We start from the raw sequence: 25,577 nt of genomic DNA on the forward strand, positions 1-25,577 counted from the left end.
AGACATGTTAGAACTGGGATTTCTGGTAGGCTAAGACTGACGCCAAAGCCAGGCAGAAACCACCTTTCTAGTCAGGGCAAGGGAGTCACACGCCAAGATAACCCATGCTCACCCCCGCGGTAGCTTGGCATGAGCAGACAGGCTTATCCTGGAGGCAATGTGTAAAGCATTTGCGCACGCACACAACAGCAACAACATCCTAGGCACACCACAAAAGGAACTCCACACAAGGTTATATACAAATAGCTTCTGTATTGTCAAAACACATCAGATAGAAATCACACATGTACATTGTGCCAACTGGCACGGGCAATATTCACAAGGGACTATGTTCAGGACAGGGCCACATGGGCCACTGTCAGAATCAACACTTTTAGAAATAGCACTTTGTAGATCATAGAATAAGTGTAGCACAAAAGAACAATTATAGGTCACAACCAGTAACTACTGGTAAAGGTAGGTACACACTACGCAATCCTAATAACCATAGGCCTAGATCACGCATGGACACATAACCTCTCTAGCATAAACTCTACTAGGCAAAACACGACCACCTAAGAATAAAATACATTTAGGGGTTTAAGCAAGAACACATTACACATGATGCATCACAACATTCAGAGGTGTAGGAACAAGGAAGACACATGATGCATAAAAACATTCAGAGGTGCCAGAACACAACTCAATAGCGCAAAAACACATAAGCCACCACCTGTGGCAGTCCCTAGGCCAACTGGCCTTGTTGGGGCTACGACGCCTTGTGTCCCAATGTCAGGGGCCTAAACGTGGCAGCTGCCCACAAAGTGCTGGGCAGCTGTGTAGCAGGGGGCCTGTAAACAAATATGCCCCCTTAACGGTGGAGCCTCTCAGGGCTCAAGACAGATGCGGCACTTAGGAGCCTCTCAGGGCTCGTAGAACAGATATGGCACCTCGAGCCCCACGTGAGCTCTGAACAACACTGCCTATGAGCCTTTCGGGACTCGGAAAAGAGGCCACCACGCTGGGGGAACAGCCCACTGCCAATAATGCTCCTGGCGCCTCTCAGGGCTCGAACCACACTGCGCCCTCCGAGCCTTGTGGGTACTGAATTCAAAAATTCCCCCCTACGTTGGAGTCCCGCTCGGGGGACTCAAAAGACAAGGAACTGCCCCCGGAGCCTGGTGAGAGCCTCGCAGGCTCTAAGTACGCAAATGGCTTCCTAGAGTCTCTCAGGGCTCGCGACTCAAGGCCCCATACAGGCCGGTAGTACTACTGGGAGGGCGGGCACCGCCAATGTGACCCGACGCCCCCCTCTCTGTCTCACACACCGCCCCCGTGCTCCACTCATCGGCGGGTTGCGGTACCGGAGCTCCTGCTCCTCGGGGCTCCGGCAGCTCTCTCCCCGGGGCCTCGCTCTCCTCACGGCGACAATCTCTCGGCACCCGGGCTTCCAGCGCGGGCTCTAACAGGCAGACCGGGGCTCTCCCTCACTCACTGGAGCCTCGGTGATGACGCGGCTCTCTCCTTCTGGTGGGCAGCCAATGGCTGCGCGGCAAGTCTTCCTGGGGGCAGCCAATGGCAGCGCGGCCCACCGGGTAGAGCCCCCAACAGCGGCCCAATCCCAGCGCGGCCCCTTCGGTGCTTCGTCCGCGGCTGTGGATGGAGAGGTTTTCTAGCAAAGATAAATAAAGCGTGCCCTGTGCTACAGAGAAAATGAAGCGCTCCCTGCGCTATAGGACATGAAAGTGCTCCCAGGCGCTTAGAGGCAAAGATAAGCACTCCCAAGGGCTAGAAGGGGAAAATAAAGCGCTCCCAGCGCTATAGGCAACCAAAGGTCACCAGTCCAGCAAAAGAACAAGTAAAGCGCTCACGAAGCGCTAGGGAGCAGGCAGACCTCAAGCCCCCCCAAGAAGGGCTCTTATAGCAAAGGGGCCTCAGCAGGTCACAGCCCCAGTGCTCAAAAGGGGGAAAAAAGGCACTCCTAGGAACAAAAAGTCCAGCACTCCCCAAAGCGCTACAAATCAAGTCCAGGGACAAAGAGAGGGAGCGCAGCAGCTCCCAACAAAGAAAAGTCCTCCAGCTCCCCTAGGAAAGTCCATCAGGTGTCCAGGGGCTGGGCAGGGCCCAGGGAGGCAAGCCTTCCCCTGGGCCCAATCAGCAGCACGCCCCTGGCAGGATTCAAGTCAAAACAAGTACATTTTGTAAGGGGACACAGCCCCTTTTTATACCATAAAATCCTTTGTCTAGCAGGGTGCAGGCAGTGTGAGAACCAGCTACAACTGGTTATAGGGAACTCCTTTCAGTGTGAGGGGCAGAGGCGACAGCCACCCAGCAGGAGGTGGAGCCAGCATTGTGGCAGGCAGGCACAGCCCTATTGACTCCCAGGTGCTATCTCCTCCCACCACTCTAGTTGCAGATGCAGTCATTCAACCAAGGGCTGACTCAGACAACCTCCTGGGGGCTCCCCAGCCCCTGTCACCCTCAAACCAGACAGTCAATCCACAAGCAGGCCCAGGCACTCCTGGAGCCAGGCTCCAGCCAATGACGTGCCAGCAGACTCACTATACACGCACACCCATGTCTAGAAGTGGCACTTCCACACTAGGCACATTCATGCCACATACATCATTACGCAGCATTCAATCTCACGAGTTCGCACATACCAAACTCGACCCTGCACTACCCACACATCAGGAACTACCATTAAGCATGGGCGTAAAATCCGTTCCGCTCGCGGATTTTGCGGATTTTCGGCAAATTCGCAATCCGCGAACTCTCGCGAACTTGCCGAAAATTCGTAAAATCCATGCGAAGCCGATTTTTTGCTTGGTCGCACTTGCCAACTAGAATACTATACAAGTAAACACTTGCGAACACGTAGATGTGGCGGGCAGCGACAATCTCGCATTTGCGAGATTGCAAAATTTGCAATTTCGCACAAGAAATCCACCAGCAGGCAGCATAAACCTTGAAAATTATGATTTTTATCAGAATAACTCCTCAGGTTGACATTTGCCTGCACTTTTTCTTTGCAAGGAGTCCATTTTGGGGGGGGGGGGGTGGGAGGAAGGAAGTGCCCCACAGTCTCCAACTTCCTGTTCCTGTCCAGCAGGCTCCTCCCAGTGCTTTCTTCATGTGCTGGTCACTTTGATTTGGATCTTGACCTGGAAGGGTTACTTTTTGTGGATGCTGCTGGATATTTGGATTTTTGCAAAACTGAAAGCACTCAGCAGGTGCAAAAGTTCAATCTTATCATTAGTAACCTTTCCCTGTAGTGCTTCCTGAGGGGCCCCTTCAGAGTTCATTTGCCTACTTGCAACTATTCTATGACCCTGCTCTGACCCTCACAGCAGGCTCAGAGAATAGCTACAAGTATACAACAAAGGTCCTGTTAAAAAAATTACACTGCAACAGAAAGCAATTACAGACAAAACTGAAAGCACTCAGCAGGTGCAAAAGTTCAATCTTATCATTAGTAACCATTCCCTGTAGTGCTTCCTGAGGGGCCCCTTCAGAGTTCAGTTGCCTACTTGCAACTATTCTATGACCCTGCTCTGACCCTCACAGCAGGCTCAGAGAATAGCTACAAGTAGGCCACAAAGGTCCTGTGAAAAACAATTGCACTGCAACAGAAAGCAAATTACAGATAAGGAAGCAGGTGCCAGCCGGACTGGAAGTTTAAATTCAGTGACACATTAATCAACCCCAAATTAATTCATGTCAGTTGAAGCAGGGCAGGTGTGCTTGCTTTTTTTCACCCCCATAATCTACAGTGATAAACCAACCAGAGGGTGGCAGTGATGTACCAGAGGGTGGCATGGGGGTACCAGAGGGTGGCAGTGGTGAAACAGAGGGTGCTGTGAACCTGTGATGATGAACCAGACGTAGAAACAACATAGTCGCGGCCGTTGCGAGCCGACAAGTAAGTTCGCAATTGCGAACTGGTACACAACCCTCGCGAACTGGCAGAAACCCTGGCGAACACCAAAAAAAAAAATTCGCGAGAGTTCGCGGATTTTGCGGATTGCGAATCCGTAAATACGCAAGTTCGCGGATTGCCAATTCGCAAAATCCGCCCATGCTTAACTACCATGGTCACACAGATTCCCCATGCATTCCTATGAGAGGGCAGGTCACTCACCACACATACACGGAGAGCTCACGCACTTTACACTGTACCACAGTGAAAAAGTGCACAGAGGCCTAAAATCACCAACACCAAGTAACAGAAACAGGCTAGGCAAAAGCAAAAAAGTTTCGGGGTGAACCTGCCAGAAAAGGGCCAGGTCCAACACAACCCCCTTCCAGCCAAACCGCAGGGTAGACCAATCACTCCACTGATGGGCTTCCCTGCTTTGGGTGACAAAACACAGACCCAGGCCCGCACGGCAGGGACACCCTCCGGTTTTGCGCCACTCTGAACCCACATGGATTTCTCTCAACAAGAACTCTCTGTCCCAACTAGGATACCCCACTGGCACTCCCTAGTCATCCATGGCCAGGACCAGGCCCTAGGCCATCCAAATGTCACAGGTCCTGACCAATCCACAGAGTGGGGGCAGTAACCCCTGGCACACAATAGCCATTCTCCACTCTCCCTCTCAGTGTAGCTACAACTACCACTGATCCTTCAACCTAGGGACCATACCCTCAGGCTGACCAGAGGTCACGGGCAAGAATGCCACACCCTACCTCTACTTATGGGGTTCCGCACCCTCCCAGGGAAGCACCCACCAGAACACAACTCTCCTACCAGTCCAGGACCTCTCTCCATCACTGGTCTACCACCTGGGATCTGGAAACTATTTCACTTCGGAGGTACAAAGCACACAGCACAGTCCCTCTTCAAGCAGGTGGGGGCACACAGCACACAGCAAAGTCCCCGTTCCTCTACCTTAGTGGAAACAACAAACTGCAGGTGGGCCCCAGATCACACAGCGAGGGCAGCCCCCTCAGTCTCTTCAGCTGATCTACTTTGGCAGAGATTCCTTCTTGACCTGGAAGTTTCCTAATCTCCCAACCTAGGATCTAAACCCTCAGGTTGCACCGGGGTCAGAGACAAGGACACCGTCCCTCTGCACCCCCTTCCAGAGTTCTGCACCCTCCCACCTTGGAGCGGTACCCCTGGAAGCCAAAACCGTTCAGGACACTGATTACAGATGCCCTTCCCTCCAGGTCAGGCTGAACCTGAACCTGGCCTCCCCCCTCCTCGGGTGAACGACCTCCAGAGGCCCCACAAATGGTCAAGCACTCTGGACGGTCAAATGCCCAGCGAACCAGGACTTCTACACCCTCCATTTAGGAGCGGTACAGCCCAACACCAGGACCGCCGGAGTTCTGGATACAGACACTCCCCGTCCTCTAGACACAGGAAGATCCTCCTCAAATGACCTGTAAGTACAGCCTAGGCCCCTGACCTGGCGCTCCCTTAGGGAACCCTCCAGGCCCTGAGACAGGGTTTCAGGCCAACGTGGGACACACCGTCCCACACTCACTCCGCCTCCACTGAGACAGGACGTGAGCCCCTACACCCCTACCATCCTACTGGGACCTAGCTGGGCTACACATGAACCTATTCCCCTACACAGGATCATCAGATACACAAGCCACTACTTTTAGAATCACTCCCTAATGCCTCTGCAAGACATCTAGCACACCGCCAGACATCCACCTTCTTGTCCAGTGCCTCTGCAGGACCTCCTGCACACCACCAGAGGTACACCTCCCGTGCAAGCTCCTTTAAAAAATAAAAAACTCACACCAACTCCTCTAGTTCAACACACCACTCATCCACACACTCCCCCTCCAGACTGGTGGGACAGTTCCTCACTGACCCTGACTATCAACCTGTAACCCTCTTACTGAGCACCAGACACCATACTCTGGGAACTGGGAATGGGACTTCACGCACTGGACACATTTTAGCTGCCACCACTGGATCCTACCGTACTGGGGAATCCAGACACACACACTACACTCAGGGGATAACCACCCTCCCGAGCAAGCCATTCCTCTTCCACACTCCCTCTCTTCCATCTACCCACACAGGGACAGGAACAGGGATTGGGCACTGGACCCAGCAAGGGATTCCTGATCTATGGGAACCTCCCCCTCTACTGGCGTCCCGCCCTGTCATTTTCTCTCATCTGCCACTAAACATAAAAGCGCAGGAAACTCCATTTGAAAATGACACTCTTGAGGGTGCCGCTCACAGTGTCCTTCCCGTTCCTGGTGATCTGCTGAGGGAGTGAATCCTTTTTTAACCCGCATACCTTGTGAAGACCTAGCCTCCCCATTGCAGCGGACTCGCTGGTGTGAGCGCGGCTTGCAATCGGCAAGACCTGACATCGCTCCCAGCTGGAGTCCACTGGGTTGAGGCTCCGAGGCAAGTAACAGCGTGAAGGGCACCGACCGGGGGACTGCGAGGACCAGCATTCGACAGTCAGCTCAGCTGGTGCCTCTTCCCCCAGCGGCCACGCCCACCGCCTACACGCATTCAACTGTCATCACGCCCCCCGCGACGCGAAGCCCGGGCAAAGGGTGGGCCCTCTACGGCCCTCCAAGGCCAGACAAGGCTCGGCTTGGCCGATCCCTTAACGTTTTCCATCTTGTACCAGGGATCAGATTAGCTACACGTTCCACCATACCGTCCCTGAAATGTCAACACCTGCCGATGATGATCTTCCAACTAGGGTAGGTGTTTCTTTTTTGGGCCCCCTGGATAAATACTTTACAAGAGCTGTAGCCGAAGTCGATAGGGACTTGGCCCTGGCAGAGCGTAGAGCTGCTCGCAGGCTCTCTATCGAGCAACTTAAAAATACTGCATTAGACCCTTCTCTTAAAGTTATCCCTGATTCGCATTTGCACAACGCCTCCAGGGAAAACCCCGACGCTGACCTGTTTAACACGCAAAATATCCCTCTAATTTTTCAGGTCAGCTCGTCCCCAAAAAATTACACATCTACTGCCAGTCAACTTGAACTATCTATCTCCAGCACAAATCAAACTATGGACCTTATTGACCTTGTCACCCCTAAAACTCTCAAAGCCCCTGAACCTGTTAGTTCAAGCACTACAGAAGTATTAATGCCCCTGGATGTTGAACAGCTATCTTCAACCCAAAATCCTTTCTCGCAACAAAAGGGCCCAAAGACATCGACGGTAAAACATTTTCGAAAACAGAAACAGCAACTTTTTCGCTCGCCCCCGAAAAAACGTAGGAAAAGAGGATTGGGAAATATAGATGCCTTCGCTCGCAAAAAAATGCCTTCCAAGGATCTACTCAAGAAAGAACCACTTCAAATAGTGGAAGGGGCGCCAAATGTACCCGAAAACACACTTCCCTCTCATACTCCACCTCCCATAAAAGATTTTGTAGATGCGATGGAGCACTTATTGAAAGCACTACTACTCCCAATAGTCGAGAGAGTAAAGAGATTAGGCGATCAACTGGATACTCTTATTAAAGGTTCAAATTTAAAAATTACAACTAGTAAGGTTCAAGTCAATTCATTATATACAAAGGAGGCAGAGAAACCATCTAAAGAGGCCAAAACTAGACCTACACCTGTTCCAAATATTTCCACTGTACAACCCTCTTCTGGAAAATTGAACTTAGTTAATAACATTCCAGTCACCCCAGAAAAACAGCCTATTAATCGCCAGCCCTACTCTGTCCAAATAAATTCGCTTATGGAATCAGCCAGAACAGGGTTTAAAAATCCCGCACGGGATAAGAATAAGGCCGATTTTAAATCTAAAAGACCTACGTATGAAAGAAATGTGGATTTACCACCGGCAGCTTCACACAATGTTATTGTTTTAACGGGGGTTTTGCCCTTACCATCAGGAATGTATGAACACCATACCAGTCTAAAGAATAAAGTCATTGTTTGGCTAAAAAACAACAGGCCATTGCCACCTCATATAAATGGCGACATTATTATGGTGCGAAGAACAAATTGGGTCGGCATACGTCCCAAAGACATAGAGGGAGACGTAGTAATTATTACTTTTAGAGACCCTAGAATCATCGCGCACATAAGGGACTGGTTTACAGGCCTAAATAGTGGCCCGATTACACCTAAAGAGGTATCATACTTCTACCCTGAAGCACTTATGTCTAGAAAGTCGAATTGCCCTAAATCGCATCATGACCTTTTTCCCATCCAACAGCACCAAAGATTACCCTATAACACTTATCCTTCTAGGCATGGTATGATGGAAAACTTACGCCCCCCACCTCCTACACACAACTTTGCTGGATACGGTCAATATTTTCCCCCTAAAACCCCCACCTGGAACCTACCTTGCTACAATTATTATGAATCTCTTGGGGGCCTGGACGAAAATGAATGACTCTCCTCATCTGGCACTCCCTCCAATGTACCACTCACAAATGGATCTTTGGGGTGTAGTAACCGAGGAGAAAGGAGGCTTGTAAGGGATGCTTTTATCACTACCGTCCCAAAAACCATGTTTCCTCTCGCTCAACAGCCAAACATCACAATCAATTCCTCCATCCAGCTGGAAAACCAGAAACTATCTTCTAACTTACAGATACTTAGCTGGAATGTGGCTGGCATCTCCTCAAAAATTACTCAACCAGGATGGCTGGATGTGGTAACTTCCTGTTCAGTTCTGGGCTTTCAGGAAACCTGGGCACAGACCCCGGTACATTTATTGGGCTATCAGACCTTCCACTCGCCAGCGACAGAGAGCAAGCATGGTAGACCTAGGGGGGGGCTTGACTATATATGTTAGTGTGGGCTTAGGATTAAGGATTCGGAAACACCTCCATAGGGATTCCTACCAAATAATCCTCTTTGAAATGGGCCCTTCCTTGACTCTATTAATAATCAACTTTTATAATAATATGCTTCCAGAGGGGTTGGAGAAAGTACTAAATGACCTGTTCAATGTCGTTGTTTCGATAAAAGAATGGTGTGGAGGTGAGTGTGCGACTGCCTTCATGGGTGATTTCAACTGTCATATTTGCCAAAACACTCCAAGAGGCCCTTGCGATCTTTCTCCCACACAGGAAAATGAATTTGAAGTTGTTATTTCAAATCACTTCCTACACACCAAAACAGGGGAGGTATTAAACAATTTTATGGCTTCTTTTAATTTAGTTTTTGCAAACAACATATGTTCTCCACCGAGACCTTTCTACTCTACTATTGACTTTGTTCTTTTTTCAAGGACACATGCTCCCCTCATATCATCCTGGGATACCCTTGATCACCTATATGGTGACCATTATCCCCTGACTCTATCTATTGTGGTACTATCTCCAACACTTCGCCACAAATACCCTTTAATAACATACGAGCAACCCATTAAAATAGGAGCATTAAATGGCTACACCCTAAAATGGGAAAAAATTAATCGACTGAGCCTTCTTAAAAATCTTTTAAAGTTGAGGTGGGAGGAGGTACACACATGTTTGTCCCTGACTGAACAGCCCCAAGTAATCCTTGAAGCTTTCCTGAAAATACAGGAAAGTTTAAAAAAGCTACTTACCCGCCAGTTCAAATCAGGTCCCATTGCCCCCAAAGGGTGGTTCGATAAAGCCTGCACTAAAGCACAAAAATTACTGAAGAAAGCCTTACACTCGAGCCCAAAGCTGCCCACGGAGATACGTGAGGCCAGACTTCAATATCGCCTAGCCATAAAAAACAGGAAAAGAACTCTGAAGGCGGAAGCCTGGCAGACTTTGCTGACAACCTGTGGGAACTGTGACTCCTCAGCATTTTGGAAATTCGTAAATGCCCCACTACCATGGGTAAACATTCCTGCGAGGAATTTTGATCTTGCTATTGACGGAGATACCTGGGCCGCCTACTTTCAAAAACTATATAGTAGACCTATTTCTCTCAATACTTCTTCATCGGACTCCACTCCTTCCTCAACCCCTACCACAATGGCTTCAAGAAAGGGCACTTCCAGTATTGTTTTTACGTGTGAGGAGGTCATGCTTGCAATAAGGGAGAGCCCTTCTGGAAAGGCACCTGGGCCAGATGCCATCCCAGCGGATGTTTTCTAGGCGGAGCCAGACTTTTGGGCCCCAGTCTTAACCTCTGCCTTGGACTCAGCAAATGCGCCTGGCCAAATACCCACCTGGACAGAGGCAATTGTGATACCCATTTATAAAAAAGGAGATAGGCATCTACCATCTTGCTATTGGCCCATCTCCTTGATTGACTCTCTAATGAAGGTCGCGGGCCGTATAATTTTAAAACGTTTACAGAACTGGTCTGAGGAGGATGATGTTCTTTCAAGACTACAATATGGTTTTCGAACTGGAAGGGGCACGGTGGAACAGAGCCTCAATTTACATCTCCTTATATCCAAATATGTGGAGGTAAAAAGGGGCAATCTTTACGTAACATATATAGATCTAACCTCCGCTTTTGATTGTGTGGTCCATGATGTGCTATGGAAGGTTCTTGAGCAGCTGGGGATAAATCCATCTATCCTCGACTTCATCAAAAATTTGTATAGAGATGCGGGGGCCAGGGTGCGGTTTGGTCTGAGGGGGGAGTGCTCTCCAAGGTTTACCATCACCAGAGGGGTGAGGCAGGGGTGAATATTAGCCCCCCTGCTTTTCTCTCTCTATATAAACGCCATCGGAGATCACTTGAAAAACATCGAATGTGACTACCCGAAAGTGGGAGGACATGCCGTACCAATCTGGTTGTATGCCGACGATGCGGCTATTTTATCTCAAACACGACTGGGCCTACAAAGAGCTGTTACTGCTTTTTCAAATTTTATGCATGGAAGGGGTCTGAAAGTGAACATTGGCAAGACTTTTTCCATGGTATGCAGTAAGGGATTAAAGAAAATCCCATGTCCCATATTCATTGAAGGCCAAAGAATAGACACAGTTGATCATTTTCCGTATCTGGGCATCTGTGTCCATAGAAAGGTGATATGGCAGGCTGCCGTTAAAGCTAGGAAACTTGCTTTTGTTAGAGCAATTGGGGCGCTCCGAGACTTTGCCAGCAAAATAGGGGGGAGACCAGTAAAACAGCTTATTATTATCTATAAAGCCAAATGTGTCTCAACGGCAATCTATGGGGCTGGTCTGTGGGGGATTGAGAATATATCATCTATCCAAATAGTAGAAAACCATTTTTTAAGGTATCTACTAGCAACACCGAAATCAACATCAGTTTATATAACCCACATAGAGTTAGGCCTACCATACATTTCAGATGTAATTAAAGTTGAGCCACTTCTCTTATGGCATAAAATCTGGTCCACACCGGAAGCTGCATTAAATCGAGAAGTAATTTTGGACATTCTTAAACTAGAAGGGGCAAAACACACGAAATGGCTGGCATATGTAAAAAGTGTTTTTTGTGAAATTGGACGCCTAGATTTTTATACTGACCCTATGTCTTTGGAGAACATCTCTAGGAAAACCCTGAGAAAGATCTTAATGGACCATCTGGAAGCCAAGAGGTGGGCTATCCAAAAATTAAATAAAACAACTTTGGACTTCCAAATGATTACTTTAAATAAGGGTATCCAATTGTATCTTTCCACTGATTTTTCTTATCTTTCTTACTTTTCTAGAATGCTTCTTACCAGATTTAGATTGGGCTCCTTCTACCGTCTAATAACATTCCCTTCTTGTAATAATTGGTCTCGAAATCTGTGCCCCTGCCCTTGTGATGACCTTTCTCCTCAATCGAACATTCATTCCATATTATTCTGTACATATTATCTAGTTCCCAGAAATTTTTTATTGAGACCTCTTTTGAAGAAATGGGGCTTGAGGACTTGTAGAGATGCCTTTGTTCGGTTGCAACAGTTGGAGGACAAAGATGTCATATGCACTATGGAACAGTTTTTGAAATTGCTGCTCAAATTCAGGAAATCTTTATGATAGCCCATGTATTTTTGTGTTTTTAAATCCGTGGCTGTTTTCTACTTTTTAATATTTTTATGATGATTGTGTTTCAACAAAATGTAATGATTGCTTTTATGATATCCTTTGTGAATATCGAATAAAGCTTATTTTGATTTGATTTGATTTGATTTGACACTCTTGAGGAAAAACAAAATCATAAACAATAATCCCAAACATGTGACTATCTAAAATGCAGAGTTTTGTAATGTAGCCAGTTGTCGCTGTAGTACTGCGCAAACACAAGTCCTAATCCGCACCGCTGACCAACAATGAAAGAACTGGGATTTCTGGTAGGCTAAGGCTGACGCCAAAGCCAGGCAGAAAGCACAATTCTAGTTAGGGCAAGGGAGGCACACGCCAAGATAACCCCTGCTCACCCCCGCGGTAGCTTGGCACGAGCAGACAGGCTTATCCCGGAGGCAATGTGTAAAGCATTTGCGCACGCACACAACAGCAACAACATCCTAGGCACACCACAAAAGGAACTCCACACAAGGTTATATAAAAATAACTTCTGTATTGTCAAAACACATCAGATAGAAATCACACATGTACATTGTGCCAACTGGCACGGGCAATATTCACAAGGGATTATGTACAGGACAGGGCCACATGGGCCACTGTCAGAATCAACACTTTTAGCAATAGCACTTTGTAGATCATAGAATAAGTGTAGCACAAAAGAACAATTATAGGTAAGAACCAGTAACTACTGGTAAAGGTAGGTACACATTACGCAATCCTAATAACTATAGGCCTAGACCTAACTTTCACCCTTTCCGTCGGAGCGTCGTGCGCGAATCCCCTCCCTCCCTCCCTTCGCTGCTCCTGGACTAGTTTTTTTCTTGTCTGAACTGTTTGAAGCATCCGGGAACCAACCGAAGCCACTGAGGGGGGAGACCTGTTTGCCACCCAGCCCGCGAGCCCCCTACCCTCCCTCCCCGGACGTAAAAGCAGGGTTGAAATCCGGACACCACGGGGAGGCCGGGCGGGCTCATCTGCCCGGAACCCCCAGGGTACAGTCTCCAAAAGAGGGCCGCGCCCCCCTACAACGGGGCCTTGGGCAAGAAATAGAATAGATCTTGGGATCTGACCGCGTAGAGTGTTCCGGCAAAAGGAGTAGCACAAGTCACCGGTGTCAGCGTTTCCACCACTCTTTAGGAACATGGCGAGCGCCTCTTACCATATCTCCAACCTGCTGGAGAAAATGACATCCAGCGACAAGGACTTCAGGTTCATGGCAACAAATGATTTGATGACTGAGCTGCAGAAGGATTCCATCAAGTTGGATGATGACAGTGAGAGGAAGGTCGTAAAGATGATTTTGAAATTGTTGGAAGACAAGAATGGTGAAGTTCAAAACTTGGCTGTAAAATGTCTTGGACCTTTGGTTAGTAAGGTGAAGGAGTACCAAGTAGAGACAATAGTGGATACTCTGTGTACGAACATGCTCTCCGATAAAGAACATCTGCGAGATATTTCAAGCATCGGCCTCAAAACAGTGATCGGAGAACTCCCTCCAGCTTCCAGTGGCTCTGCATTGGCTGCAAATGTTTGCAAGAAGATCACAGGACGTCTTACAAGTGCTATTGCCAAGCAGGAAGATGTGTCTGTTCAGCTTGAGGCTCTTGACATTATGGCTGATATGTTGTGCAGGTAAGATCATCCGGGATAAACAGCAGCTCTTTAATGCTGTATTTTCTAGCCTTGCCTCAGGTACATTTTGATGGGTGGGAGTCGAGAGGTGCATTTGGGAAGGACAGTTCTTTCTCAAGAATTTGCTTCAGATTCAAAATAGTGTTTAATTTGTAGCATCGGATTTCTTGTTAATGAATCAGTACCTCCTTTTTTTTATTTAACAAAAAAAAGTTAATGTTTTTTTTTAATCATTCCCTTTTGAATTGTATCACATCTATCTAGTATGGACCGCCTTTAATCGATCAGCTTGTCTCAAAGCAGTCTGTCTATACATTGCCCCTGTGTAACTTCACAAAAACATTAAAATGGGAGGTTCTTGTGTATTTTAGATGTGAAAACTTTTGAAGGACCAATTTGATAATAAACTAATGCAGAAGTCCGCACCAGCTACTATTTCTGGCAACCTATTATTCACCCCTGGCTTGTACGTTTTTGCGGGCCTGCCGGGGACACGGCCGGAATACGGCGGCGGCCATTTTGGGTAGGGCTAGGCTCTATAAAAACAGACGGCCATGACTCCGCGTAGCGGACGCGCTAAGCGGACGCGCCGTTTTCGCGCCGGAGTCGAGCCAGAGTCCAGCCCGTCTGCGCCCGTCCGCGCTGAGAACGGGCTGGACACTGGACTTTTACCCACACTATCTCAGGGAACGCTTTTGTACTCCTCGGCCGAGCTATTAGCGTTAAAGCCCCCATGTCTACCATGTACCCATAGATTTTCCCCAGAGGGCATCCTGCATTCCTCCCGCTGTCACACGTGCAAATCTGGACTATTACCTCTCATACCTTCTAAAGTGGATAGGAATACTCTGATAAAAAAGGGCTTTTTAATCAATGCTAGATCCCTTATTAAAAACAATATTGCATTCCATGACTTTGTGGTAGACAGGCAACCCGATTGGATGCTTGTCACAGAAACATGGGCATCAGAGTCTTCTGGACATGACCTAGTGATGGCCATCCCAGAGGGTTATAAAATACTGCAACAGGACCGACCCATACGCAGAGGGGGCGGACTTGCTATTGTCTGCAAGGCCACTTTGCCCTGCACGATTAAAGCCCTGTCTGTAGTATCGGACTCTTTTGAGGCCTTGCATTTCTCCATCCTGTTTGCTCCCTCGGTTTCCTTCTCAGGAATCCTTATTTATAGACCCCCTGGCTCCAGAGTTACGTTCATTGATGACCTTCTCAGAATCCTGGAACCCTACTTTGGCAATTCCCATCTGTCCATTCTTGGGGATTTTAACTTTCATTTGGACAACTCAAGAGACTCAGATACCATCAGGTTAGTGGACGCACTAGCTGCCTGTGAATGCATACAGCTGGTCAACAGCCCTACTCATTTGGCGGGCCACACCCTCGATGGAGTCTTTACTAACGACGACAGATTGTCTGTTGACACCCCGGTGCCTCTGGTCTGGTCGGACCATTCGGCGATCCCTCTTCTGATGGCCCTTCCTCTGGAAGGAACATCCGATTTGTACTCCACTTCCAGAGGCCCAAAAAGGAGCTATAAGAACATCACCAATGACACTCTTGAACCTTACATAAAGAAGTTCACCTTCTCCTCCCTGGGAGATGTGGAAGATGCTGCGGTATTGCTCTCTGAATCTATCACCTTAGCGGTTGATGAGCTGGCTCCCCTGTCTTTTAGATACTCGGCTCGCCGTAAGCCCACTGCCCCGTGGTACACGGATTCACTTAGACTCCTTCGTCAAGGCTGCAGAAGACAGGAAAGAAAATGGAGGAAAGCATGGGATCCCATTGAAAGGGAAGTACATAAGGGTCTGCTTGCCGATTACAAAACTAATGTTATCAGGGAAAAGCAGCAGTACTTCTCGAATCTTACCACCTCCCTTACTTCCTCCAGGGAGCTCTTTAAGATTGTAGATTCCCTCTGTTCCCTTCAGGTCCCGGATCCAGTTGTGGGTTCGCAGGAGCTCTGCAACAATATATCAGAGTTTTTCCATAAAAAAATTGAGGACATCTATCTTGCGCTGGAAACTCAGAGAAAGTCCTTAGCTGACTCCTCACTCCAAACCCTGAACAAATTACAAGCCTGGACTAGAGACCATCCGGTTAGTCTAACGGCCTTTCCACTACTGACCCGAGAAGAACTTGAGCTTTTACTCGATAGGATTAAATCCTCATCACCTTTAGATCCTTGTCCTCTGAGGATATTGAAGGAATGCAGAGCGATACTGCTCCCGCCACTCCTGGAAGTTATGAATGGTGCTATAACCCAAGGTACCTTCCCCCTAATATGGAAGAAAGCGATAGTGAAGCCTCTACTCAAGAAGCCCACGCTGGACCCGGAACAGTTGAAAAATTTTAGACCTATCTCACTGTTACCCGCTCCCGCTAAGATTCTTGAGACACACCTCAATGGCCATCTTACCGCCTTCCTGGACTCATCTGGGTATCTTGACATCTCCCAGCATGGGTTCCGAAAGGCGCATAGTACGGAGACAGCTCTGACTATGGTGGCAAATAACATCCGTAGGAAGGTGGACGCTGGCCAAACTACTGTGTTGGTTCTACTAGACCTCACAGCGGCATTTGACACCCTGTCTCCCTCAACGCTTACATCTCGGTTGAGGGAGGCAGGGATCTCCGGCATGGCTCTGAACCTCCTGCATTTCTTTTTACAGCATAGGGAGCAAAGAGTCAAGCTTGGTGAGTTCCTTTCCCCTGCTATGTCCTTGCAGTGTGGGGTGCCACAAGGGTCGGCTCTCAGTCCGACCCTATTTAACATTTATGTCGCCCCCCTTGCAAGGCTAGTAAAATCTCAGGGGATGGAACTGGTGTCATACGCCGATGACACCCAGATTATGGTGTCACTGGCCCACTCAATATCATCATCCGCCATCAACTTCAGGATCTGTATGCAGACAGTCTCTGATTGGATGCTTCAGAACTCCCTGAAGTTGAATGGTGACAAAACTGAGATCCTGGTCTTTGGCAAGGACCAGGATATCTGGTCGGATGAGTGGTGGCCGGCCTCACTGGGAACCTGTCCATCCCCTTCCCAGTCAGCAAGAAACCTTGGGGTAATCTTTGACACCTCCCTATCCATGACTCTGCAGGTCAACCGTACGGTGGCCACCTGCTGGGGAGTGCTAAAGATTCTCAGGAGGATCCTTCACTATCTCTCTCCCTCAGCACGCAAACAGGTGGCAGTAGCATTGATAGGTTCAAGGTTGGACTACTGTAATGCGCTCTATGTAGACTCCAACAAGGGGCTCATTCAGCGATTACAGGTAGTTCAAAATGCGGCTGCTCGCTTTGTCTTAGCACTTCCTAAAGCTTCATCTGCTACGATGGCCAGAAGGAGCCTTCATTGGTTGCCCATTCATCTCAGGATTTCGTTTAAGATCCTCTGTCTTGTCTATCGAGCTTTGGCAGAGGGCTCTTGTGACCCCCTTGGTGCCCTGCTGACCCGGTATCAGCCTGGCAGATCTTTAAGATCTTCTGAGATGAATCTGTTGGTTGTCCCACGTACCAAAAGCGTTCGTTGGGGAAACAGAGCTTTTTCTGTTGCTGCTCCCAAACTATGGAACCTGTTACCTCTTGAGATTAAGATGCAACCTTCTCTGTCTTCCTTTAAAAAGGCGCTCAAGACCTGGTGTTTTGTCAGGGCTTATCCGTAATTAGGATCAGTCTCTGTTATCTGGTATTATTTGGTTAGGCGCCTTGACGCCCATCTGGGCTTAGTTGCGCGTTAAAAATTGTTTTTCATTTCATTTCATTAGATCACGCATGGACACATAACCTCTCTAGCATAAACTCTACTAGGCAAAACACGACCACCTAAGAATAAAATACATTTAGGGGTTTAAGCAAGAACACATTACACATGATGCATCACAACATTCAGAGGTGTAGTAACAAGGAAGACACATGATGCATAAAAACATTCAGAGGTGCCAGAACACAACTCAATAGCGCAAAAACACATACGCCACCACCTGTGGCAGTCCGTAGGCCAACTGGCCTTGTTGGGGCTAGGACGCCCTGTGTCCCAATGTCAGGGGCCTAAACGTGGCAGCTGCCCACAAAGTGCTGGGCAGCTGTGTAGCAGAGGGCCTGTAAACAAATATGCCCCCTTAACGGTGGAGCCTCTAAGGGCTTGAGACAGATGCGGCACTTAGGAGCCTCTCAGGGCTCGTAGAACAGATATGGCACCACCTCGAGCCCCACGTGGGCTCTGAACAACACTGCCTATGAGCCTCTCGGGACTCGGAAAAGAGGCCACCACGCTGGGGGAACAGCCCACTGCCAAAAATGCCCCTGGCGCCTCTCAGGGCTCGAACCACACTGCGCCCTCTGAGCCTCGTGGGCTCTGAATTAAAAAATGCCCCCCCAGTCGGAGTCCCGCTCGGGGGACTCAAAAGACAAGGAACTGCCCCCGGAGCCTGGTGAGAGCCTCGCAGGCTCTAAGTACGCAAATGGCTTCCTAGAGTCTCTCAGGGCTCGTGACTCAAGGCCCCATACACGCCGGTAGTACTACTGGGGGGGAGGGCACCGGTAATGTGACCCGACGCCCCCCTCTCTGTCTCACACACCGCCCCCGTACTCCACTCACCGGCGGGTTGCGGTACCGGAGCTCCTGCTCCTCGGGGCTCCGGCGGCTCTCTCCCCGGGGCCTCGCTCTCCTCGCGGCGGAAATCTCTCGGCGCGCGGGCTCTAACAGCAGACCGGGGCTCTCCCTCACTCACTGGAGCCCCGGTGATGACGCGGCTCTCTCCTTCCGGTGGGCAGCCAATGGTGCGCGGCAACTCTTCCTGAGGGCAGCCAATGGCAGCGCGGCCACCGGGCCGAGCCCCCAACAGCGGCCCAATCCCAGCGCGGGCCCTTCGGTGCTTCGTCCGCGGCCCCGGGATGTGGATGGAGAGGTTTTCTAGCAAACATAAATAAAGCGCGCCCTGCGCTATAGAGAAAATGAAGCGCTCCCCGCGCTATAGGACATGAAAGCACTCCCAGGCGCTTAGAGGCAAAGATAAGCACTCCCAAGCGCTAGAAGGGGAAAATAAAGCGCTCCCAGCGCTATAGGCAACCAAAGGTCACCAGTCCAGCAAAAGTACAAGTAAAGCGCTCACGAAGCGCTAGGGAGCAGGCAGACCTCAAGCCCCCCCAAGAAGGGCTCTCATAGCAAAGGGGCCTCAGCAGGTCACAGCCCCAGCGCTCAAAAGGGGGGAAAAAGGCACTCCTAGGAACAAAAAGTCCAGCACTCCCCAAAGCGCTACAAATCAAGTCCAGGGACAAAGAGAGGGAGCACAGCAGCTTCCAACAAAGAAAAGTCCTCCAGCTCCCCCAGGAAAGTCCATCAGATGTCCAGGGGCTGGGCAGGGCCCAGGGGCAAGCCTTCCCCTGGGCCCAAGCAGCAGCACGCCCCTGGCAGGATTCATGTAAAAAACAAGAACATTTTGTAAGGGGACACAGCCCCTTTTTATACCATAAAATCCTTTGTCTTGCAGGGTGCAGGCAGTGTGAGAACCAGCTACAACTGGTTATAGGGAACTCCTTTCAGTGTGAGGGGCAGAGGCGACAGCCGCCCAGCAGGAGGTGGAGCCAGCATTGTGGCAGGCAGGCACAGCCCTATTGACTCCCAGGTGCTATCTCCTCCCACCACTCTAGTTGCAGATGCAGTCATTCAACCAAGGGCTGACTCAGACAACCTCCTGGGGGCTCCCCAGCCCCTGTCACCCTCAAACCAGACAGTCAATCCACAAGCAGGCCCAGGCACTCCTGGAGCCAGGCTCCAGCCAATCACGTGCCAGCAGACTCACTATACACGCACACCCATGTCTAGAAGTGGCACTTCCACACTAGACACATTCATGCCACATACATCATTACGCAGCATTCAATCTCGCGAGTTCGCACATACCAAACTCGACCCTTCACTCCCCACACATCAGGAACTACCATGGTCACACAGATTCCCCATGCATTCCTATGGGAGGGCAGGTCACTCACCACACATACACAGAGAGCTCACACACTTTACACTGTACCACAGTGAAAAAGTGCGCAGAGGCCTAAAATCACCAACACCAGGTTACAGAAACAGGCTAGGCAAAAGCAAAAAAGTTTCGGGGTGAACCTGCCAGAAAAGGGCCAGGTTCAACACACACATTTTCTTTACTATCTTGGTACCGTACCCTCACATGTATTTACTTCAATTATAACTTTCTTGGTAAAGATTCTGTCTCCTTAGGGAGACTTCTTAGTTGGGATGCTCTGGATGTTGATGATGTAGTCTTCAGTAGAATAAAACATTTTAACAATTTTCTTTTATAAAATGTGTTCTAATCTTAAGAAGAGGTGACAATGTTCAAATATTTGTGGGTACATTCAGGTGATTCTATTCTCACTGGGTGAGACGTCAGGCCCCTGGGGATTGCTTTGGTTTTGAAAAGGACATTCACCATTACAGTGCTGTAACTAAGAGGGAGATGATTCAGTCTGAAGATCTGGAGATGTTTACTAAAGATTGTGCACCTTCAAATACAGTAAATTAGAAAGAACCACACAGTCCCCTACAGTTGATTTTAGGTTATCCTCTATTGACTAAAGTTAAAGTGCATTCCTGACAAAACATCTCACACACTCTTAATATACTGAACTAGAAGTTAAGAGACTTGGATAAGGTGTTCAAAATGATGGTCTATCCATCCAAGACTCCTCTCTAGATATCATAAATAGCTGCAGGGTCATAATGCGTAATCTTCCTGGACAGAGATCATTGGGGGTATCTTTCTGTCTCTTGGGAGATGACTGTTCAGTATTAACTACTATTTATTCCTGTTGATCAAATGGAATTCTTCTTCAATTTCAATAAATGAGGCAATTCAGACTATGGTGAGTTATTCGCCTACAAATAATTTTCCCTACCACTGTATGACTTTTTTTAATCTATATGCAGGATTTGAACATATTCATAAAGAACATGAAAAATAAACAAGCAAAACAGTACAGTTACGTATGCTTTTAAACGTGTAAACTAGCTTTGGAAACCTAAAATGTGTTTTGTTATGTCCACCGCATAGAAAAATACAATTGATTGTTGAAAGTGGTTCTATTGAAGTTAATTTTATTCACTTGTTAGTAAATTATGCTCTAAGTTTATACTTCTAACCTCGAAACTAAACTAGAAATTAAAGCTTATTGATTTCTCTTCCTCAAGCTTCCATTTTCTTTTTCAGAGGCCAACCTTCTGTCCATAGTATGGTGAGTCCATCTGGAGATCGAGATGTGGAAGCGGAGCGAGTGAGAGTCTTTGCTGGATACACTGGAAAGGATATCCTACTGCTGTACAACCTCAGGAAATGCTACAAACGTTTTAATAAGAAAACTGTTGCTGTCAATGACATTAGCTTGGGCATACCAAGAGGAGAGGTAACATATGATGTTCTTACTTTTAATACCTATTGTATTGCATACAAGCTATTCTGTATGGGTTTTGGATGTTGTAGGTTGTGGTACCAGTTATTGTGCGCAAAAAGAAGCTAACACACCATACAGCACATTAGTTGCGAGCACAGAAGTCCCTTGTTTGGCCAAGCAATGCATTGTCTGGTGCTGCCACATGGTGTATATCCTCCTGAAGGTTTACTTAAAAAACATAATGGTAACAGTACATAAAAGCATGAAGTAATACTCCTGCAGTACTACTTCATGTACTCATAAATGCTGTAATAATCTCTCTAGAAATCTCTATTTCCCTAATAGTAAAAGTGCAAAGAGGGCAAGTTCCTTTCCATTTGTACTAATTATATATGAGTATTCCATGAAAATTCCAGTTATAGGCCACTTTTATATGTTTTGGGACAAATTCACAAAGGCATTTTGAGAATGTAAAGTAGTACTACATGAGTACTAATTCAATTTCTCATAAATGCCTTTGTGTATCTGTCCCACAGTTTCATCACTGATGATAAATAAAGTAAGATATGCAGTGTTCATATTGTATTTCTGTGGGAACAAGGATACCTTGGGGTATTTGGACAAAACATTGATTAAATAATATCTAGCTGCAGAAATATCAAGTTTTTAATAACGATATCCACAAATGTGATACAGGAATATCGTTGACAAGAATATCAATTTTTGAAGGTAAGTAATATCAATGCCAAAAATATATCTGTTAATACTCCTTACAAAAACATCTAAGATGGTAATATCGATGTAAAAAATGTCTATGTTGTTAGAATTATTTACAAAAATATTGTTGTTAATTATATCGTTTTTAAATTATTTTCATGTATTATAGTGAATGTTTTAATGGTATATGTTACAAATTATTTGTATAAGTATTGTTTCTAATATAGTTTGCACATTTTTAGTTGTTTTTTAATTTAAACAAATTATTTATTGTAATTTTAAGGTCATAGCAGGTTGTGAGTTTTGAGGGGTATAGGATGGGAAGTTATGTAATTATAATTATTTAATAATTGCTTTTTAATTATGTAATTGATAATTATATAAATCATGTAATTAATTTATTTTTTAAGTTATGTTTTTGGTGAGAGTTGAGGGTTTGTAGGGGTACAGCGTGGGAAGTAAATACATTTTAATTAATTAATAATTTTTAATTGTTCATTATTTAACTGATCATTAATTATGTAAATTATATAATCAATTTATTTTTAAGTTATGTTTTAGGTGTGGCTTGTGGGGTTAATAGAGGTACATGGTGGGAAGTAAATTAATTATAATTAAATTAAAAACAATCTTATTAATGATTTATTTGATAATTATGTAAATTATGTAATTAAGATGTTTTTAAATTATATATCAGGTCCCTGTTGTTGGGTTGTTGTGGTTACAGGTGATGTATTGATAAGTATTACATTATTATTAAATATTTGTTTATTAATTATGTTAATTGTGGACTTACCATATTTGTTAAGTTATATTTTAGGTGTGTAATGTTTAGTTTGTAGAGGAATGGGGTAAGTTATTTAAGTAATCATACATTTAAAAAAAGTATTCATTCATTAGAAAAAGTATTCATTCATTTGAAAAAATATTATGTAATATGTTAATTGTGTTATACTTTGTTTATTTCTATTACATTTTGATTGTCAACTATAATGTATTGTGGGAATAAAGGGCCAGATGTAGGAGCCCAAATACCGGTCGGTAACCGCCGATTTCGGCCGTTACCGACCGGTATTTAGGAAATGGCATGTAGGGGCCATTATTTTACAGAATCGGTAAATTTACCGATTCAGTAAATTTACCGATTCTGTAAAATACCGAATCGGTAATTTTACCGATTTGGTAAATCCAAATGTAGGTGACACTCCTGAGAGTGTCACAGGCCCTTAAGAGTCGGTATTTTACCACACAATTCTATTGTGTGGTAAAATACCGAATGCAGGTGTGCATGCACATCTGTGCATGCACACTGTGCAATGTGACACACAGACATGCCCTAAGGGCATGTATGAGTGCCACATGTAACACGTGCCTTTACTTCGGGTGCTAGAGGGTGTCAAAGTGACACCCCCTGCACCCTTGCAACATTCGGTATTTACCGATTCGGTAAATACCGAATCGGTATTTCCCATTGATTCCTACGGGCTTCACAGCCCATAGGAAACAATAGGAAATACCGATTCGGTATTTACCGAATCGGTAAATACCGAATGTTACCGATTCGGTATTTCTAAATGAAAAATTAGCTACATCTCCCTCATTCATATTTACCGTTTCATAAATACCGAATCGGTAAAATTCGGTATTTATGAGTCGGTAAATGTCCCTCACCTACATCTGGCCCATAGTGTGGTTTTTAAATTCTAATAATAATATTTGTGTTAACTGTTAACAATTAAGGGGAAAAAAATTATGTTATCTTTAAAGGTTTTGTTAACATTAAGATATTTAATTTTTATATTTTGAATTTGATATTTTTGGGTATTTAATAGAGTTGTTAAAATATGTTATTTCTTTGTATTGAAGCACTGTACCAGTAAATGAAGTGGGAATAGTACATTTTACCCCTTTTAAGTCTAATGCTTTCCATACCGTTGCACCAATCAGAGTGAGAATAGTACATTTTACCCCGCATGAGTCCAAAGCTGTTCCTACTGTTGCACTGACTGGTGTGTAAATAGTAAAGTTAACCTCTCCTGAGACCATCGCATTCCCTAGTGTTGCACTGACTAGAGTTAGAATAGTAAATGTTACCCTTCCTGAGTCCAACACATTCCCTACTGTTTTACAGACTGCAGTGGAAATAGTAAACGTAACTCCTCCTGAGTCCAATCCTTTCCCTACTGTTGCACCGACTTGTGATTTAACCTTTCCTGAGTTCAACACTTTCCTTACTGCTGCACATACTGGAATGGGAGTAGTAAATTTACCCCTCCTGAGTCAAACGCTTTCCATACTGTTAACACTGACTGGTGTGTGAATAGTTAATTTAATCTTTCCTGAGTGCAATGCTTTCTCTACTGTTGCACCTACGGGAGTGGGAATAGTAAATATTACCCCTCCTTGAGTCCAACCATTTCCCTACTGATGCACACACAAGAGTGGGAATAGTTAATGTCACCCTTCCTGAGACCAACACTTTCCCTACTGTTGCATAGACTGGAGTGGTAATAGTAAATGTAACCCCTCCTGAGTCCAAGGCTTTCCATACTGTTAACACTGACTGGTGTAGGAATAGTTAATTTAATCTTTCATGAGTGCCATGCTTTCTCTACTGTTGCACCTACGGGAGTGGGAATAGTAAATATTACCCCTCCTGAGTCCAACCATTTCCCTTCTGTTGCACACACTAGAGTGGGAATAGTAACTTTTACCTTTCCTGAGCCCAACACTTTCTCTACTGCTGCACAGACTGGAGTGGTAATAGTAAATGTAACTCCTCCTGAGTTCAACGCTTTCCCTACTGTTGCATTAACTGCAGTGGGAATAGTAAAATATACCCTTCTGGAGTCCAACACTTTCACTACTGTTGCACAGACGGGAGTGAATATAGTACATTTAAGCCCTCCTGAGTCCAATACTTCCTTACTGTGGCACTGTATGGTGTGGGAATAGTTAATTTAACCTTTCCTGAGTCTAGCGCTTTCCCTACTGAGTCTTACGCTTTACCTACTGTTGCACACACTAGAGCAGGAATAGTAAATGTTACTCCTCCCGAGTCCCAGGCTTTCCCTACTGAGGCACACACTGGAGTGCGAATAGAAAATATTAGCCCTTCGGTGTCAAACACTTTCTCTACTGTTGGACTGACTGGAATGGGAATAGCTTATTAATTATACTTGGAGTTTAATATTTTTTTTAGCATTGTTCACACATTTAGTATTATGTGTATATATATATATATAAATTTAATTTCATATTTTTATATTTATATATATATATATACATTTATGTAATTTTTTACATATTTTTAGTAAAACATGTGTTATACATTGTTTACTGTTCTATGTATAATTAAATTTAAAATATTTAAAAAAATGCATTTAATTTGTTACATGCATTTATTTTTATATGTGTATGTTAAAAAATATATGTATAGTTATCATATTGGTATATTTAAAAAACATTAGAAAAATAAAATATAAATTATAGGTTTTTTTTAATAGTTGCATATTATATATGTATATTTAAATATGCAAATATTCACATATATGTGTGTGTGTTTGTGTAAATAAGTTTGTCTTTATATATATATATATGTTTATATACTACTTAAAAATATGTAACTTGCATTATATTAATATTCAGGGGCCTATAACGATGTAAGTCAGAGTTTGCTCCGACTGACACCATCTAGATCTCGGTTCCAACCGCCTGATTACAATGCGACCTAACACTGTTCGGTCAGATACGCACATTTCTTTATGGGAACCAGTGTTATGGCTGTAAACTGGGCACAATGCAGGCTCCTATAGAGAACTGGGGCGTAAAACCCCATGGTGCCTGCCACACAGTGCAGGGAGTTACCGGAGGGGGC

At 45.8% G+C, this 25,577-nt stretch overlaps 1 protein-coding gene across 1 annotated transcript in view; it reads left to right on the top strand.

Moving 5' to 3' along the window:
- Positions 1 to 25,577, top strand: part of ABCA13 (ATP binding cassette subfamily A member 13) — a 2,470,580-nt gene that overhangs the window by 1,976,608 nt on the left and 468,395 nt on the right. Inside the window, exon 46 of the mRNA XM_078686273.1 lies at positions 20,803 to 20,995. Within this exon, the coding sequence (XP_078542399.1) occupies positions 20,803 to 20,995 (193 nt within the window). The remainder of the gene's footprint in view (positions 1 to 20,802; positions 20,996 to 25,577) is intronic.

This window comes from Lissotriton helveticus, chromosome 4_1, assembly GCF_964261635.1.
Source record: "Lissotriton helveticus chromosome 4_1, aLisHel1.1, whole genome shotgun sequence".
Classification (NCBI taxonomy): domain Eukaryota; kingdom Metazoa; phylum Chordata; class Amphibia; order Caudata; family Salamandridae; genus Lissotriton; species Lissotriton helveticus.